At 40.0% G+C, this 19,829-nt stretch overlaps 2 protein-coding genes across 3 annotated transcripts; both read right to left on the reverse strand.

Annotated features, from left to right (window-relative positions):
* Nucleotides 1-1,402: 1,402 nt before the first annotated feature.
* Nucleotides 1,403-13,319, reverse strand: LOC147232450 (cadherin-related family member 5-like). 2 transcript variants are annotated; one of them, XM_086148772.1, is made up of 15 exons: nucleotides 12,972-13,319; nucleotides 12,263-12,435; nucleotides 12,127-12,183; nucleotides 11,941-12,024; nucleotides 10,343-10,429; nucleotides 10,107-10,208; nucleotides 9,423-9,602; nucleotides 8,253-8,343; nucleotides 7,402-7,499; nucleotides 6,585-6,782; nucleotides 5,099-5,209; nucleotides 4,955-5,021; nucleotides 3,331-3,630; nucleotides 2,473-2,648; nucleotides 1,403-2,275 (listed from the first exon to the last, which is right to left on the reverse strand). In XM_086148772.1, exons 1-15 carry the CDS (start codon nucleotides 13,060-13,062, stop codon nucleotides 1,808-1,810), a joined length of 2,283 nt encoding a protein of 760 aa, XP_086004898.1. In that variant the 5' UTR covers nucleotides 13,063-13,319; the 3' UTR covers nucleotides 1,403-1,807. The 2 variants fall into 2 exon arrangements, with proteins under 2 accessions (XP_086004898.1, XP_086004899.1); XM_086148773.1 differs by lacking the exon at nucleotides 3,331-3,630.
* Nucleotides 13,320-15,710: 2,391 nt separating this feature from the next.
* On the reverse strand, nucleotides 15,711-19,264 carry LOC147232451 (uncharacterized). Its single transcript, XM_086148774.1, has 5 exons — nucleotides 19,242-19,264; nucleotides 18,126-18,233; nucleotides 17,925-18,026; nucleotides 17,650-17,778; nucleotides 15,711-15,838 (listed from the first exon to the last, which is right to left on the reverse strand). The coding sequence occupies exons 2-5, from the start codon at nucleotides 18,200-18,202 to the stop codon at nucleotides 15,751-15,753; spliced, it is 396 nt and encodes a 131-aa protein (XP_086004900.1). The 5' UTR covers nucleotides 18,203-18,233; nucleotides 19,242-19,264; the 3' UTR covers nucleotides 15,711-15,750.
* Nucleotides 19,265-19,829: the final 565 nt, after the last annotated feature.

The raw sequence follows: 19,829 nt of genomic DNA on the forward strand, positions 1-19,829 counted from the left end.
GGCGGACATAACCATGATGCAAGCAGCCTCTCGTTTTGGTGAATCCAGGCCTGAAGGGGCTGACTGTCATTGCCATGGTAACCGGACACTTTCTTACAAAAAAAAAAGTTTACCCTCCGTTCTAAAGAAGTTCTTTTAGTGAAAAAAAGTCAAAGGTCATTTTCCTGATATTTCTGTCTCATTTACAATTTTATGTTTTTTGTTTTCCTTTTTACCAGATTTTGTTTCTTCTGGTTTCAAATTCTGAATCAAAACTGTTTTCTTTTTTCATTTCTCAGGTTTTGTTCTGTCTTGTTTTTAGAGTCTTTTTTTTAATATATTTTCATGTACAAACTTTTTTTTCTTAATGAATGTTTTTAAAATTGTGATATGATTTTTTTTTTCTATTTTTCAAATTTTCAAATTGGAGTTAAATCCAAACTTAATACTGCCGGGTCTCCTGTTGTGGAATTCCTTCAGTACCACCTTCGGCCTGTAAGGCTCAGTAGAGGCACGGCTGCAGGTTTGGATTCCGCAGAAATGATGACCTGGTTGTAAAGATCTTATCAAACCAGGTGATGATAATACCATATTTGGGAGGGTCACAGTGACCGTTTTTCCGCGACTGAGCCCTCTCGTTCCTCAAATGTGGACTTGAGTCAGGGTTTCGGAGGCTATGGCGGATGTTTCCAGCAAAGACCTGTGTAATAACGCCTTAATACCACCTGAACTTCAGCACAATGGCAGGTTTTCCTCCATCAAGTCTTAATAAATCCATAAATGTTTCTGTCTTGAATCAGCGCCTCATTAATGCAGGAGTTTAATGTGTCCAAAGTGCATCGACCGTCGATCATTAGCTCCGACCCGAATCTCTCAACTTGTTGACTGTTTTTGGACTACAGATGGAGAACATGGAGAGAACCTAGTGGACCACCAGACTAGAACCTGGACCTTCCTGTCAATGACTATAAAGTTTTATAATTAAAAAAAAAGATCCCAGTGGGATTGAGAATGACATTTTTCAGAATTGGGGAATTTTTTTTGAAAAATATTCCTGTTGACTTTTTTCCTTCAGGTTGTATTTTTCTCAAACAGGAAGCTCATGAGATGAGGTTTACTCCGTTTTTAAAAAGGGTGGATCCGCTTAAATTCACCAGATTATTTAATTTAATCTCTTCATTTTAACAACAGATACACCTCGCTCTTGTTCTTCGCCGGGCTACTTGGTGGCGGGAAGCACATCCAAGTGTTTTTAAAAGCCACTCTGTGGACAGCGGCAGCCACATTGATGTTAAACGCTCATTCTGCTGTAACTTGGATCTTGGGTCATATAAAAAATTTTAAAAAATGAAGTAGGGATTGTATCTCGGAAAACCTGATGTACTCCACTGTAGCTCAATAAAAGGTCCTCTCACACCTTTTATTTTGACAGGGAAACAGGCAGAACAATACAATTAAAAATGCAGAATGTAATTTTAGCAATTTACAAATCCATCGATAAAACAATAAAATATTTGATGAAAATTCACACAAGTTCCTGGAAAAGATGAACTGAAATATCAAAACAAGATTAACACAAAGCAAAAAAAAAAAATTCTTAATTTTTCAAACCAAACATTTTAATGTTTTCTCCATTTTGAATGAAGTCAACAGAAATTCATCTCATCAACCCCTGAGATTTACTTCGGAGCTTTAGACTTTGACCACAGAGGAGGGGGCAAGCTCCGGTTCCACGGAGCAAGCGGGCGATAAAATCAAAAACTTCTGCTGGCACCTCCAACTTCCTTTCTGCAAGCGGAGGGTCAGGTTCGATGGCGGCGGCAGCGTCTCACAGGTCCTGGTCCTGGTCGCTTTCCGAGTCTTCGCTCGGTTCCTCCAGCTTGACTCCCAGCCCGCTGTCCAAGTCCTGCCCTGCAAAGCTGCGCGCCGCCGACTTCCCTTCCGGCGTCTCGTCATCCTTGTCCTCGTCACTCTCGTCGGGGATGATGACCACTTCCTCCGCCGCCGTGGGGTCGATGTCCTCCTTGAACCACACCGACTTGTAGCCGTCGTCGAAGCGGCGCTCTTTGGTCAGGATGGGCTTCACCCCCTTCTCGTCCTCCGTCATGTCAGAGCCCGCCTGGCTGCCGTTGTCATTGTCCGGGAGCCCGCGGAGCTGCGCCGAAGACCGGAGAAGCTCCGCCAGCGTTTTCTGCGGCTCGTCGCCAGCCGCCGTCCCGCCGCTGTCGTCGTCGTCCTTCTGGAAGGCCTCGTTAGTGAACTGGATCCCGTCCTTGGGGCCGGGTCTGGGGCCCAGCTGTGGTAACACGGATGCTCTAAGGTTCTGCCAATCTCTACATTGACTGTTCTTTTCTCTGGATTGTTTCATCCAATTTTCTTAAAAATGATATCATGACTTTGTAATAACGTGCCATCACAGGTTCGTTTGCTTTAAATTGCACCCATTTCCATTTGATTCCCTGCTGGGAGGTTGTTTCTCCGGCCGAAACTCACCGAACTGCGGAAGACGGCGGCCTCCAGGACTTTCTTCCAGTCTGCTCTTCCCACCCGAGCGTGGAAGGCGAGCACGGCGATGACGACCAGGCTGAGGAAGAGCAGAGTGCCGAGGCTGGCGCCCAACGCCGCCATGTCCCCCAACCTGTAGGTGCCCACGGGGATGACCTCGTCACCTGTCAGGACAGAGAACACCCCGGTAAATGCTGGTGAACCCCTCCTGTGGGAACAACCTACTTCCTGGTCAGACTAAAACCCTACAAACATTTCTAAGGGATAGAATTTCTTGCGTCGGAAAGATTAACTATTGTGAATGAATACATTTAAAAAAAAAGTTCATAAATAATATAAAATAAAAGATAAAATAATGTATAATATAAATGTTGAAAAATATATTAATAGATAGAGAGAATAACAAATTAATTTATACAAAGAGAGAAAAAAAAATGGTAAGTGAGGTTCCTCAGGGTTCCGTGTCGGGGCCTCTGTCCGATTGATTAGTACAAAAATAAAACAAACCCCGACACGTTTGCAGGCAGAAGTTGTCATGCAGTTACTAAATGTTTGGATGACTTTGGGAACCCAGCGCGGGTCCGTGGTTGGTCACTAACGGCAACACAAAGTCAGAAATGGCTTGGGATCCATGTGGGATTTTTAAAAAAATTTCAACAGGGAATTTGTGGCATCTTTCGGGGAGTTTTTGTTTTTTGTTTTGTTTTGTTTTGTTTGTGGGGGCGTGAAATATTTCTTCCCTGTGTGTGTTCCTGCCCAGGAGGAGGTTTTGGGGGGTCGGGTTTGGGGCTCCCTTTAGTCGGAGAACAGGACAAACGGGAGCAACGCTGCCTCCAGTGGACTTACTGGAGTCAGTGGTGGAGGCAAGGCTTTCCTCGGTGGTGCTGGGAGCAGTGGACGGACTAGTGTCTTCAGCGGACGTGGAGGCTGTGGTTGTGGCGGTGGCAGATGTGGTACCTTCTGGGGTGGTGCTGTAACTTTGACTGGTCGTGCTGGGGGCGGCGGTGGTTTGGGTACCTTCGGTGGTGGTGGTGGCAGCGGTAGTAACGGTGCCTGTGGTGCCTGTGGTGAAGGTGGTGGTGCGGTCGGGCGTCGTGTATGTAATGCCAGCAGTGCTCGTGGGCAAAAGGGTGGTGGAGGTGAGACCTGGGAGGAGAGCAGCAAACTTTAATGGGACTTGCAGACGCCGGGCAGGGGGCGTTTATTGAAGCTCCATGGCGACAACACTCTTCCAGGTAATAATCAGGAACTTGAGTAGGCTTGTTCGGTTGGCCGTCTCCTTGAAGTGGTGGCCAGAAACGTGGGAAAGCTGTCCAAACTACCCAAGGTCTCTGTTGGGGTTCCTCAGTGCTCTGTGTTCGGACCACTGCTGTTTTGTTTTTGTATGATTATTACGTGTGACGGTTCTAAAATGTTTTATTTTAAATTAATGTGTGTGTGTGTGGGGTGGGGAGTGGTTACCTAAACATAGGATTATTACTATTATATCAGAGGTCTATCTTTGCTAAGTGAAAGAAATTGGTAATAAAAAATTGGAAGCCGTGGTCACGAAACTGAAAATTATATTTTAAAAAAAGCCAAATTGTGATATGATAAAAAAGATCCAACTCAAAAAATGATTTATAAATACATTGTTCCTAACTAAAATGCCTACCCCCAAATTATGCAGTTACCTTTAATTTTCCTGACAAAAAACTTTCCCATTAAATAATTGGTTGAAATTAGAAAATAAAATTATAAGCAAAAATATTGATAAAAATTACCAGAATTAGAAAATAAACAAAAAAACCTGAATGTTCTTCTGCTTCAGATAAAGCATATAAGTATAGAAAATATTAGAATAAACAAATAATAACAGGATGAAGGTAAATTATTTTAAAAATCAATTTTAAAATCAGTTTGAAGAAGGAATAAACAATGAGCTACAAATTACACATGAGCTAAAAATGTGAAAATTACCTGTGTACTTTTTATGACAGCTTGTGTGTGTGTGATTGCTTGTGCATGTATGTGTCTGCGAGTGTTTGTGTTCATGTACGTGTGTGAGTGTGCGCATCCTTTTTTTTCTCCGTTCTAAACCAACCAATCAGACTTTGTGTTTGCAATTTGGCAGCGGAAGTGACCAACCACAGGACCGCCTGCGGGTTCTGTCGAGAACATCGCAAAGCATCATTTTAATCATTTCAAATAATGGAAAATGGTAAAAGAAATGTGGATACTTGAAAAAGGAAAAAATTATTACCCGAAAGAGAACAAATCAATGAAAATAAATGTGATTGAAAAAATTTGAATTTTCAATTAAAAGTGATGATATATTACAGATAAATCAACAAAAAAAAAAAAACTAAATGTTTATAATTGAAAAAAAAAAACAAATAATTTATTTACTCAAGCCTTTAGGATTTTTTTATTGAATCAAAATTTTTTTACTAATTTTATTTATTTATTTATTTTGTAGTTTCCATCCTACCTATTGTCACATCCACTTTGAGGTTGGCTGTGGTTGTTTCTTTGCTGGACGTGTCACGGGCTTCCACCTGGGTGGGGGGGGGACAGGCGGACGTCACAAACACGCCCATCGACCCGTCGCTCCATCGGGGCCGCTTGGACTCACCTGCAGGGCGAAGGTTCCCGCGGTGAGCTCGGAGGTCAGGAACAGGAAGTTGTTAAAGATCGCGAAAGCCTCGCTGCCCTTCACGGAGTAGGTAAGGTAGGGATTCAGGCCCTGTTTCAACCAAAACCCAAACATGAGCGCTTCAAAAATATAAAAAAACGAAATATATATAGATAAATAAATAAATAAATCGCCCAAAAAAACAACTGAGAAAGCAGAGACCGTTGAAATCCAACTTGAAATTCTGTTAAAAGTTACAAACTTCCCAGTGAATGCCCACACTTTTTTACTTTTCAAATGACCATGTTATAATGATATGAACACATTAAAAATGCAGAATATATATTTATTCACACATCAACTGAGTAGATTTAAATTCCCATGTTGGGAAGAGCAATGGTAGATTGCAAAAGTCTCCCGTCTGTTGCGCGTGGAAGTGGTAAGTTTTCAGTTTCTCACTCGACTCGCTCTGAGTGATTATGTTTTCCCATTTTTTCAGAAGAAATCATTTGAAAGGCTGACTCGCTGGCTAACTCACTGGAGCTTTTAGTTGCCTGTACATGCATTGTGACTCGTTTTTCAAAAAGGCAAGCTCTCAGACTGGCTAGCGTGTCCAGCTGCTGCTCCTTTATCGCAGGGGGTTTCACTCCAGAACCAGCTGTGATAAACCAGAATCAACAAAATATTTCTTTGCTTTAATTTAATATTTTCATATACATTTTATGTATTTTTTAATTATATATTTAATATTTTGTTAATATTATTATTTATAGATATTTATAAAGTTAATAGAAATGTTTGATATAAGATTTTATAAATAAACACTTCTGTACTCAAAGAGCGACAGCACATCGTCAATGATGTGAATTGGACAAGTCGGGATGCTGAATGCATGCTATGCTACGCTACGGTAGCCGAGCCAATCAGAGCTCAGGATGCAGAACATCATTCTTCGCTCGGTCACCACCCTCGAAAATGGCTGTTTTACCACAAAAGTCATTGAAAAGATAAATAACTGTAATAATAAAAGGAAGGTTTGTTAACCGACAATGTTCTGACCTTGTTCTGTATCTCCATCAACTGATGTATGAGACTTTGATATGTTTGCCATCTACTAACATTTACTATCGATGTATTTGGCACCCATACTTTAGCACATAAAGTAAAATAAAAATACTTCCATAATTCAGCAATGAACTGCCAAAAAAGGAAAAAAAATGATCTGCAAAAAAAATAGAAATAATAATCAGTTGATAAGTTTTGAAAACTGCCATCTATTTGCCTAAAAGTTTGAAAATGAAATTAGAAATGAGTTGAGATGACCTTAAAAATCACATAAAAACAACACACACTGAGCAGGAGACTGAAGGAGGCAAGTTAAAGAAATTATTTCCTAAAAAGGGAAAAACTAGCAAAGAATTACCTTTAAAAGAATAGGAATAATTGCAATTTTGCTTAAAAACGTTCAGATCAACGGGTCTTTTACCCCATTGGCGGCGTAATCTTTGTCCTTTGCAATGATCTTCAGCAGCTTGCCGTCGCTGTCTGTCGCCATGGAACCCACAGCGTGGATGAAACCTTCATAGACTGCCTTCTCGAAGCGGGGAGGGTGGTTGCTCTTGTCCGTAACCCTGATGGTGACGGAAGTCGTGGCAACTTGGCCGGGGTTCGTCTTCTGGGTCGCCTGGAGAGAAAACACCACCTGTTAGAGATCCTAAATAAAAAAACAACAAAATCTTCTTTTCCTTAAGGCTCCCGCAGGGGTCACGACAGCCAATCACCGGCCTCCATCTAGATCAGGATGTTCTGCAACTAGCTCTCAGTATAGATCACAAGGTCATCTGCAAATAATCGTAGAATTTAGTGGAAAGTTTGTTGCAAGCTCTTGACAAAGCTGGTTCGAAATGAAAAATAAAATGGAATGCTGAAAAAAAAGAAAGTAATTAACTCAGATTTGAGGAGAAAAAAAAAACATAATTCAGAAAAGCATTTTTTCCCTGTCAGGCAAAAATGCAGATAAAGTACATTAGAATTAATGTAAACAAAAGATTTAAGATCAAAATGGGAGAAATTTTAAAAATGATCAGAACAACAGCAGGAAGAGACCCCATAAATGTAGCAGGGAGGACTTTGACGGTACTGACTGAGAGTCGTTAAAGGAAAAAAAAACAAAAAAAAAAGGTTATCAAAAAATAAGTAAAAATTAAAAGGGAATATAGGCGAATGAAATTGGAGGAAAAAAAAAAATTGAAATCAGCAAGAAAAATAGTGTGATGAAATAAGCAAGAGAAGTTAGTCAGTACCAGAACTTTGAGGACAATATTTTCCTGGCTGATGGCCGGCTTCACCATGGTGATGTTCCCCGTGTTTGCATCGATCTGGAAGAGATCGTTCTTGGTTCCTGCGGAGGAAATACGTCGACCGGGCTCAGACACACCATCACTTATTTATCCAACAGATAAATGTTTTACTAAGTCAACTAATTTTATTTTATTGTATTGTTTAATGTGTTGTCCTTTGGGCTGATTTTTCATTATTTAAGGAAATGATTATTGTGGATAATTTATTGTTGTCATTATTACTAGCATTATTAATGCTTTTGTTGTTATCAACAGTACAAGGTGTATTATTATAGCTCTGGTTGTGTTACTGCATTTTACACACAAATATGTGTACATATGTTTTACAAATATATATATATATATGCATTTATTTATTTTTAACAAAAGGAACATTTGAAACATTTGAAACATTTCACATATTAAAGATATATAATTTGACTCGACATATTTTGAAAAGAACTTTAGTTGATTTGCAGCTGAATAATAGCTGACTTTTGACTAAACTGGGACTATTTATTCTTGAAAATCATTGCATCCTCACACACGTTTTTGATTCGATTTCCAATAATTTCATTACAATGTGAAGAAATACCAGAACTGGTAAACTTTCAGGAGCTTTTAAAAGATACATTTTTATTAAAGCGTATTGTCCAGTTTTTTTTTTTCCTATTTTTGCTTCATTTCTGGTCAATTAAAGGTGAATTAAAAAATGTTTTCATCACTTGTACAATGTTAATTTAACAAGACGTCAATCATTTTAAAACAAGACCAGAATCAAAGTGTAGGGATTAACGGTAATCTGAAGGTTTCACCTCCCACGAAGGAGTAGACGATCATGTCATTGATCCCAGAGTCGCCGTCAACAGCGTAGAGCGGACCTGGTTCCAGAGGTAGTATTCCAGGCTGGAGTGACACACACACACACACACACACACACACACACACACACACACACACACACACACACACACACACACACACACACACACACACACACACACACACACACACACACACACACACACACACACACACACACACACACACACACACACACACACACACAGTGGGTTCAGACAAGATTCAAGATTCCGTTGAGCTCCATGAAAAAGGCATTTCAACAATCTTTGACTCAAGAAAACCAGAATGAAAGATTTAAAAAAAGGAACCTGAATTTTTGGAAAAATACCACATAACATTTTTAAAATTGCGAAAATTTGATGAGAAAATTAGCCTGAAACTACAATTCAATCAAAAGTAAAAAACGAAAAAAGTCTGTATAATGTCATTTTGTATATGCTTTTGCAGTATCCCTGAGTGTCGAATAAGTTGCCTTAAATAAAATGTAAAATTTTCAGTTTTATAAAAACAAAGACGAAAAAAATTCATGGCAAAACCTCAAACATGAAAATGACGAAAGTAAACAGACCAAAAGAAAAAAGAAAATAAGTCACTGACTGGCAGGAAATTATATGAAAAAATTCAAAGCATCATGAATGATATTCCAGGCAAACTCTCACTGTAAAAAACTTCGATTTAAAAAAATGCACTTTAAGATTAAAGATCTTTCTTTTCAGATTATAGATGTTTCTTAAAGATTAGTCCCGACGGAGAAGGAAAAGAAATCCCTTCAACATCATCTGGGAACTTTTACACATTCTGTCATGGGATTGCTAAAAGAATTTACTAACTTATATCAAATTACCAAAAATATATGTTTATATTATAGGTATGTATATGGATTTGAGATGGCTATTTGGTAGAGTTGTGACTTACTGGTACTTTGGATCTTCGGTTGTTGAATTGCAATTTTTGTAAGTCGCTTTGGATAAAAGCGTCTGCTAAATGATTGTAACGTAATGTATGTTTTTTGAAAAAGGTTGCTAAAAATAAAAAATCATTCCAACTTTGAAGGGAAACAAAAATGCAGGTTTTATAACGGACGTGGGCCGCAGGAACTGGTTTCAGAAGAAGTTGGACACCTGGACTTCGTTGAAGACGACGTCGCCGGTGTAGCCATTCCCAATGCAAACCGTCGCCATCCCCATTTGATAGAGGTCGCAGGGCTTGAACCACGGCGGACGGTTGTCCACATCTTTGACGGTGACCATGACGGTGGCAGTGGCGGTGTAGACCTTGTCCCCGGCAACCAGAGGCTTGTCCTGCGGCGAATGGAAACCACCAGCAATTAAGTAATTAAATGAGTGAATTTTATTTTCTGTCATTTTTGTTTGTTGCTCATTTGAACTAACTTGTGCACATTTTTAAGCCTATATTGTTTTCATATACTTGTATGAAAAAAAAGCTTGTTTTTAATTTATTTATTTTCTTAGCTTGTTATTTTTTCAGCTTTTTTCCTTCCATTGCTAAATTCTCTCTTTTATATTAAAAACCAATTCCCAAGGGGATTTTAACATTATCTAATACATGGCCTGAAGTCACTTTTCGGAAATTACGGAGATATATTCTCCTTAAAATTTGATTTATGCCTTACAAGTTGATTGCATAGCCATTACTCATGATGTAAGAGAAGCAGTTAATCTAAATGCTTTGACAAAGTGATGATAAATCCATTTATAACAATGGAAAAAAATTGAAAAAAAAACAAAACCAAAAGTGATCCCTTGTGACTCCAAGTTAAAGATAAAATTGTCGTTGTTACCCACCTCAGCGTACAGCAGCAGCTTGACAGACTGAACTTTGTCATAGTCCAGGACTTTCGCCACCAAGATGTCTGGGAGGGTGGCCGATCTCAGTTTAAAGTAATCCTGACAAGAAAAAAAAAAAAGTTAAAATGTTATAAACAGGAAAAAAACAAACCCTGAAACACTGGAGTACAGAGAAGTGATTATAAATGAACCATTAGGGAGATTTCAATAAAAATAAAACAAATTGGACTTACAGTGTCAGACTGCAGTGTGTGTTGAATCAAAAGATCGTCAGCGTCAGTGGCCTCGATTAAACCTATACTTGCACCAATAGGGAGAAACTGGAAGAAAAAGATGTAATTTTGATATATCGGTGATTAAGAAGCGCTGCTGTATGTTATTTCTTTTAAAAGAGAAAATGCATCTGTGATATGTTGAGGAAAAGGCTACGTAAAGGACACGAAAATTGTGGGGCGAGCAGGTGTGTCGCAGGTTTAATTAGCATGCGTTATGCTAACTAACAGATGAAACTTAGCTTTTTTATATATATATATATATATATATATATATATATATATATATATTTCACCAGCGAGCTAAAACAAAAAAATGCTGACTGAAGTACAAAATTCAACAGAGCAGGTCACAAGAAAAAAATAACACAGTTGTTTATATAGTCAAAGTTTGCCCCACTTTTGTTACATAATCTTATGTGAATGAAGCATCAGGGTGGCTAATGTCAGCTAGTAGGAAGTATCTTAGATTAGCGCACTACCCTGATCAAAGATATAGTTAAAAGACAGGTTAATACTTAATTGCTATGTAAAAAGGTTGCTTCAACAGAGGAAAAAAGACCAGTGCATCAGGGCCATAACAGCTAGTTTGATAGATAACACATTCACCCAGTGTTCGAAACTTTCACGAGTTAGCATAGTGCTAATGTAGCTAGTCGGAGATCACTAATGTCAACCACATAGCCAGATGGATTTTTTTTTAGAATATCAGGATAATTAATACAATATCAAATAGAAATACTAAAATGGAAAAACAAATTAATGAAGTTAATAAGACGAGGACAACTTTTTTGTTATTTATGCTAATTTAACTACCCGCAGGTCACTGTTGTCAGTCAGCTAGCCAGCTAACAGTGTATGTTAATGCTGGATAAAAGAATTATTTAAAAAAATGCTATGACATTAGCATGCCAAATCAGGCGAAAATAAAAACAGATGTTAATGAGGTTTAAGTCATTCAATAATGTGCTTATACAAATACTGTCAATACGTTGTTGCCCCACGCCCCTGCACCCTTATTCATCAGCTGAAATAGGCTATTTGAGCTAACGACATGCAGTTGTCTTCAGCTAGCTAGCTTGGTGAAAACTTTTGTTTAGCTTTGCAATAAAAAATAAAAAAGAAACTCACATATGTTTGAAATGGTGCACCCAAACACAACCACAACCCCTAAATCACCTCCACCCCAAAATCGATACCCAAAACTCTGCTATCAGCACATGATATAAGCGCTACCGCGACTAGCCTAGCATGCTCCCGGAAGCCATGATGGTCAGGTGACTGACCGACCAGGATATAAATATTCTGCCAAGTTTTGTTTACTGTCCATGAGTAGATTATTAAAATATATGTATATTAACGTGGAGAATTTTATGTTAATGTTTTTTAATTTCATGTTAATTTAAAAAAAGAGTTTTAAACGTATTCATCAGGACAGAAATCGTAGCACAGGAAGTCATAACCAAAGAGGAAATTGTCAAAAAAAAGCAGGAAAAAAAAACACAGATAAAATGTATGTACTGGAACAAACAAAAATTAACTCATTGAATGTGACTCACCTCATTGATAGTGATGGCGAAGGTACTCTTAGAGAAGGTTGGTTTGTTGTCGTTGATATTGATCACATTAACATTAATGACTAACTGCATAGAAACACACACACACACAGACACACAAAACCCAGTATTAATATTCTGTAAAAACAAAGAGAAAGAATGCATCTATAAATCAATAATAAACCACACAGTGCTGGTATTCTCGCTCCTCGAGCATTCGATGACCAGCTCATACCGATCCTTGATCTGCAGACAAATCAAATATGGACATTCATTTCTCTTTGTTGGCCGTCTGCGTGTGTGCACATATATGTGTCAATCCCACCTCGTAATCCAAAACCTTGTTCGCTAACACCTTGTTCTTCTCGAGAATGAAATTGTCGCCGCTGTTTTGTAAAAACTTCAGCGTAACGTTGGGCTGATCATCGATGGTCGCCACGATGACGCCCACTTTGTTGCCTTCTTGTATCTCCACCGTTGGATTGGCGATCTGGCAAACTGTTGAGTTGCGCGGCGCAAAAGAAGACATACAATTATTCACAATTTAGCCACTTAATGCCTCCTGCATGTTTTTGGCCTGTGGGAGGAAACCGGAGAACGTGGAGACATGAATCGGTGCTAGCATGCTAGCGCCCTCTAGCAGTGCCAGGGGGGACGGGGCTGGAAGAGTTTTCGGTTCCTACTTCCTTGCGTTTTCCATTTTTTAACTATTTGGGTTGTTCGGCAAGCTACTTGCAAACAAACACACACGCACGAATCAAAGAAATTCTCTCAAAGTAGTCCCAGGAAGTGAATTTTGGATTTTTCAAAGTATGACATGTAGCGCTTTGAATAGAAATAAGTGGGAGAAACTTGGGAGGATTCTGTTTATGTGCAAAATGGCACCAGAGCTTTCCACAAAAAGCTCCTGGAGTGTAATCTCAATGAAGCTGCTGATGATACTAAAATCCGGGGTCGAGTCCGGTTTTTCAGGGGGCTTCCTTGGATTCTGGTCAAATGGTAGCGATGGCGGCGGAGAAGGGTTGTCGACTCACGTTTCTGATCCACGGAGGACGTCCCGGACAGCAGCAGCAGCAGCACCAAGAAGCAGAGAGGCATCCTGGCGGCGAGCAGAATGGCGTCCATGTCTACGGCGTCCCCTCACTGTCCGTTCAGCGGCTTATCTGCTTAGCTTTATGGCGACGGTGGACTTTTCCCCTGCCATAAAAGATGCTCAGCAGTCCTGTTTAGGGGCAGCATATTTAAGAGTTTCTCCCACAATGACTTGTTTAATAGATGGATTTTAGGTTTTTTTGGAGATTTAAAGTCACAATTTTGCAGACGACAGCGGGCCTGAGGTCCCCACGGCGCCTTTTTCTCAGAAAGTCAAAAAACCATCCAGAAGGCGGATGATCTCGGACCTTGGTCTCGGCGCAGGCGGTCAAATGACTCAACTTTATGGTTGGCAACGGCGACAGGACAAACATGACGACCAGTCACTCTGAACTGATTGTTTTTCTTTTTTATACATCAGGAAATCTCAGTAGCTTGAAGTCGGGGGATTCTAGGCTGTCTGTCTAGAAGCTGCCCGCTGGTTGGAAATTCTTTCCTTGCAAGAAACATTTATCTAATATTCTATCATTCATTCATTCCCATTCTCTTGATCACAGGGACACATTTAGAGATCATTCGACCTTTCATTTACTCATTATATCAAGACATAACAACCTGTCACTCATTCACATAACAAGGAGACGTACAACTTCTCACCCTCTCATCATATATTGACATAAAACCGTTCATTCATTAATTCACACATCATGCCAAGACTTCGGCCACTCAGGCTCTCATTCGCATGTCATATCATGAAATCCAAACACGCACCGTTTCACTGACCGTCATAGAGATGCACAACATTCACCCTCTCATTCATACATCATCATGAGACATCACGTTTTACTGCAAGGCCATCAACCTGTGGCTCAGGGAGGAAGCAAGAAGGGCATGAGATGACTTTGGACTTGATAAACACAAAGCTGACAGAAGCGACTTTCACACTGGATCTCAAGCTACTTTGAGTTCAATCCAATTATATTCATATGTAGTTGTCTGGTGACATGTTCCGTGTAGAACAGGTCCAGACCAAACTCTTTGGGATGATCCCCAGAAACCCAAGCAAACCTTTGGCGAGTATGTCCAAAGCTGACAGGATACAATAATAACAACGGCGAGACGCTGCAGTAGATCCAACCACGCCCCCAAAGGACCTCAAAAGAAGGTGCATCACAGCAGAGTAAGCAAAAGGCAGCACAACAAGGGGCTAGCCTAGAGCTAACTTTAAGCGTCCTCGAGATGAAAGGTTTGGAGATCTGAAGGCGGTTCTGCAGAAGAGGAACTCTGGTACTGAACACTCTGAGTAAGATAAGATGGGCCTTGGGATTCCTGCGCCCTCCACCTGTCCTCCAGGCTCAGAGGGCCTTGATTTCCAGTCAGATCTGTGGAAGTTATAACCCTCGTCCTGGATCCGTCTTTGTGTGGAGGCTCTACACGCACCGAGGTTCAATCCTGGTCACCCTCCCGGGTGTTTTCCATCTGATGGACTGTGATTCCGGAAGAAATATTTGCATTTTCACGAGCTGTGAGACACAGTCATCGATATTTGACGAAATAGACGCTTAAAATACATCGCACACATAAATAGCGTGTTGTTGAAGACCAGTGTTCGTCCCTCTCCAGGCAGTTTGTTGAATAATTCCAAATACTTAGCTGGCGCTGTTTAGGTATATTCTTCGATTACTTACATACTTAGATTACTTGCATCCCCTGTCACCTGAAGGAAATCAGGTGACAGATTTTGATATGAAATGCAAAATGACCATATCAACACAAAAAACATTAAACTAAGACATTTATTAGGAAATGAAGGGAAAATTAATTTCTAACTGTTTTTGTCATGAGTGCACTTGAATTATGATTCTTGCATTCCTTTTGGGGCCCCCTAGTATCCGTGAAGCTGCATTACAGCCTGTCGTGTACTTGCATGTGCCCATGTACATGTGATTGTGAGCATTTATTGAATTTGAATAGAAACATGTTTTGCTTTTAGTCCCTCTAGTGGCTGTGGAGCTGCCCCACACCCTGTTGTATGATATGTGTGTGTGTGTGTGTGTGTGTGTCTGTACTAATTGAATATTGATTCTTCCATTATATTGGCGCTCCCTGGTGGCAGTGCAAATACCCAATTCCCTGTTGAGTAGCGTGCGCACATATTTGTGTGTGTGTGTGTGTTTGTGCATGTGATCATGTGTGTCGAAATTGAATAGTCATTCTTGCGCACTTTGGCGCCCCCTGGTGGCGGTAAAGCTGTACTATATCCTGTTGTATAGTGTGTGTGTGTGTGTGTGTGTGTGCGTGTGCGTGTGCGTGTTTGACATTTGCATGTGCAATTGGATGTGTGTGTTGAAATTGAATAGTGATTATTTTATTACTTTGGCGCCCCCTAATGGTAGTAGAGCTGTTGTACATCCTGTTGTATAGTGTGTGTGTGTGTGTGTGTGTGTGTGTGCGTGCTTGACCTTTGGCTGTGCAAGTGGGTGTGTGTGTGTTGAAATTGAACAATGATTCTTTTATCACTCTTGCACCCCCTGGAAATACATTATACCCTGTTGTGAAGTGTTTTGTGTGTGTGTGTGTGTGTGGGGGGGGGTTATACTGTTTCCTGATTGGCTAGATGAGGTCAAGGAAAATAAAAATCCTAACAATAGCTTGGACTCGGTTCAGAGACATTTTAATAAGGAGGAGGTGTACAGGGGTCACGTGGTGCAGGAGGGGCGTCTACAGGTCCGACGTCCAGCCCACGATCGACGGACACATGTACTGTTTCAGCAGCAGGTTCAGTTTCTCTGCCTCACCGCCCGGCCCGCTGCGGACGCCACAAGGGAGATGTTGTATGTTGCGTAAAAGACGACCGAAGATATCAAAGTAGCACTTAGCTTTTTTACTGAAGAGCAGGGCACAGGTGATGATAGCAATTCATACCAATAGACATGAGCCTGCCTACAGAGTGTCTGCGCATGTGCAGATTGCAAGCAAACATATATGGTTAGTTGTTCAATATTACTGAGTCCACAGTCAATATCTACAGGAGACGTCAGCTGGAAATGATTTCTAACAAGGCGAGGAATCGTCTGATAATATTAACTGATGATCGAAAAATCAGAAATACAATGGATTGTTGGGGCAGGACTTGAAAATGAACACTGTAATAAAAGTCAGAAACTAGCTGAAAACTATGAAGAATTGTTTGAAAATGAACAACTAGCAGAGGAAATATTTCTGTTAGGGATGTGAAAATACAAAAACAGATCATTTAAAATCTCATTACTCAAGAAGTTACTGGCAATAAGTCATACGCAACTATGATATCAGCTAAATACTAACGCTAGGTTAGCCTAGCAGCTAATGATGCTGCCATGGGCTTACTCTGCTTAGGGATGATGCACCTCTCTACTTCCTATTCCATCTGCACTCACATAATATGTTCTCCCAAGTCCATGTTGTAATTGCATCCACCATTTTTATTTTTTTATTTCTTTTAAAGCTATTATTGTATCATGTCAACTATTAGCATGAAACAGCAGTGCTACTGGCTACTCTGTGTTTCTAGACCGGGGGTCGGCAACTCGCGGCATGGGGCTCTTTCATCCTTACACTGCGGCTCAGAGTGGCTTGGGAAAATAAACTATATAATATTTAACTGAAGTGTATTTTATTTGTGTTAGTTCCTTTTTTTAATTTTAGTTCTAAGTTGGAAGATTATTGTGATCTTGAAATATTAAAATGAAATTCTATTTATTATTTTCACCGCTCAAAATAAACGTCATACTCACTGAAGCCAGTATACCCTCCAGCCAGTATACAGGACTGTCTCAGAAAATTAGAATATTGTGATAAAGTTCTTTATCTTCTGTAATGCACTTAAAAAAACAAAAAATACTTTTTCATGATGTTCTAGTATTTTGAGATAGGATTTTTGAGTTTTCTTAAGACGAAAGCCATAATCAGCAATATTAAAATGATAAAAGGGTTGCAATATTTCAGTTGATTTGTAATGAATCCAGAATATATGACATTTTTGTTTTTGTAATTACATTACAAAAGATAAAGAACTTTATCACAATATTCTAATTTTCTGAGACAGTCCTGTAGTCCTGATTTGCAGAGGTTGTGCGCAGAAGTTCAGGAGCAGAAGTCCCATTAACCAGGTAAAATAAATATTGATGAAGATATTTTCCAACTATTTATTTTTCATTGTTTACTGACACAGTGATTTTTTCCCAATTTATTTTTAAAATAAGCTCAAGGCTACGCTACATGCTCTGAAAGCCCAAAGCTCAAAATGTTCAAAATGTGTTCATTCCATAAATAAAATCAAATTTTCTCTGTAGCACTTTATGGATTTCATAAGCAACACACTACACACTTGTTGATACAAAGTGTAAAGGTAATAAAAAACAATATATACAGTGTTACCTTTATTTTAGATGTCAAAAATTATTTGCGGCTCCCAGCGTTTTCTTTTCCATGGAAACCGGGTCCGAATGGCTCTTTGGGTGTTAAAGGTTACCGACCCCTGTTCTAGACCAACCAGTCGAGGCAGAAGGCCTGTTTGAAAAATGCTTAAAAGGAACTTCCGTGTGTGTATGTATGTGTGTGTGTGTGTGTGTGTTTCACCTCCTCCTGACGCCCTGCAAGCGGTGCAGGAGGGCACACATGGAGCTGTGTTTGGCCTTGGATCGCAGGAACTCGGCGTATCTGTTGGAGAACTCAATGTCGCCCAGCTGCCGGCGGCGCTCTACCTTTCTGGAACATAAACGCAACCCATCATCAGCACGAAAACCAACCAGGAATATACAATATAACATCATAAATAGTCTTTTTCCACACAGCTGTGTTTCAGTGATTGTTGCAGATGTTATCCGTGATATTGGAATATGACTTGTACTGACCCGAGTCCAGCCGCCTGCAGCATCTCGTCCAAACCCGACAGAGACGACGGTGCATTCAGGTGCCTCATCCCATGCAGGAAACCGTCCATCTCAGCTTCATCCCTGAGGTCATGTGACAGCAAGACACTGGTTATTTTAAATAAAACGACACGAGGGGAGGTTATGCGAGAGACCCGGGGACGAGGGGGAGGGGGTGGTCACCTGACAGGAAGTGATGCGGTAAGGGTGAGGAGGGCGGATAGAAGGAAGGTCTGACGCACGCTGACGGACGGCTTCATGGCGCAGATGGCGATGAGGCTGATGAGCTTTCTGGTGGGTGGGAAGATAGAGGTTTGGAAGGAAACCGAACTGGAGGTTTGATCCAAAAAGAAAAAAAAAAAACAACAAAATAACAGGAATAGAAATGAAACTCCAGAGCCAGCAAGGCAAGAGTCAGATGTAAACTAGCCTCAGATGAGAAGAAATGAGATGCATGCAGCAGCAAATTAATCTGAAAAAAGCTATGAGAATCAAATTACATTAACAAGCCATAAAACTACAAAGAAAAAAAAGCTTAAAAATGTCAATTATTGAAGTGAAATTTAAATGTAGACGTTATCAGTGAAGAACACGCACAAGTTTCCAGTGAATTCAGGAAGATGAGCTAGAAACTACAGAAATACTGGAGTATTTCTCATTTTGCAAACGAAAAACTTGCAAGAAAGTACAATAAAACCAGCTTGAACCCACAGTAATACCAACCAGAAACCACAAAAATACCAGCAAGAAACTACAGAAAGACTAACAAGGAAATATGGAAATACTGGGAAGAAACTAGAGAAATACAAAAAAGAAACTACAGAAATACTAGCAAGAAACAAATAAATAACAGGAAGAAACTACAATATTACAAACAAGAAACTTCTGAAATACTGACTAGAACCTACAGACATGCTAGCAAGAAACTACAGCTGGAATCTACAGTAATACCAAGAAGAAACTGCAAAAAGAGCAGCAAGAAATTAGTTACACAATAAGAAATTACAAAAATACCTGTAAGAAAACCACAAAATTATTAAAAGAATCTACAAAGAATACTAGAGCCAACAAAAAACAAAGTTCATGCTATCAGAATCCATAAAATCAAAATTACTGAACAGAAAAAGATCTCCGAAGATCCTGAAAAACCCTAATAATTAAAAGTTACAAATGTAATTATTTAAACTTCACTTCTTATTTTAATAAGATAAATATTCATAATAATTTCATCCACAGATGGAAGTGGTAAGGAATTTGTGTGAAGGTTTGGGAGGAATCTGCGCAGATGTAAGGACTCACCTGGCGGGAATGGCCTGCACAGGTTCTCCTCACACCGGATTTGGCCGGCCCTCCTTTTCTAGGCGGCGGGAATCGACCCGTCTGCCATCGATCTCTCGCTTCCGACAACCGGGAACTTCCCCCGCCGCCTCAGCTAATGAATTAATCGATAGAGCTGATTGACCTGCCGTTACCTGGCGATGGCCACTATGACTGTTTGCCTACTGGGTGGTAAAATGTCTCCGGGTGGAGGATAGGAGGCCGCGCTGGGCGGACGCAGGACGAGGGGTAAAGACTCAGAAGGTGGCTATCGACGTGTTTTGTCATAAATTCATCGGGTGCAATAATGCTGCTATAAAGACATTAAGACCTCCCGGATTTATTGTAACCAAACAAAACCTCTGCCGTGTCTAATTTTTACTGTTTTTATCTTGGACTTTTAATGTCACATTTATTGAGTGTGAATGATTTGGGAAAACATACTATATGACGCATAATAAGAAAAAAGCTAATAGAAAATGATCATCTGGAAAATCGCAAAAAAAAATGAACAATTTGTGAGAAAGGGCACAACTTGGTGGTCAGAAGAAGAATTACATGACAATTTCA

The sequence above is a fragment of the Fistularia commersonii genome, chromosome 7, assembly GCF_037954325.1.
Source record: "Fistularia commersonii isolate RoL2024-O1a breed Wild chromosome 7, RoL_Fcom_v1.0, whole genome shotgun sequence".
Taxonomy (NCBI): domain Eukaryota; kingdom Metazoa; phylum Chordata; class Actinopteri; order Syngnathiformes; family Fistulariidae; genus Fistularia; species Fistularia commersonii.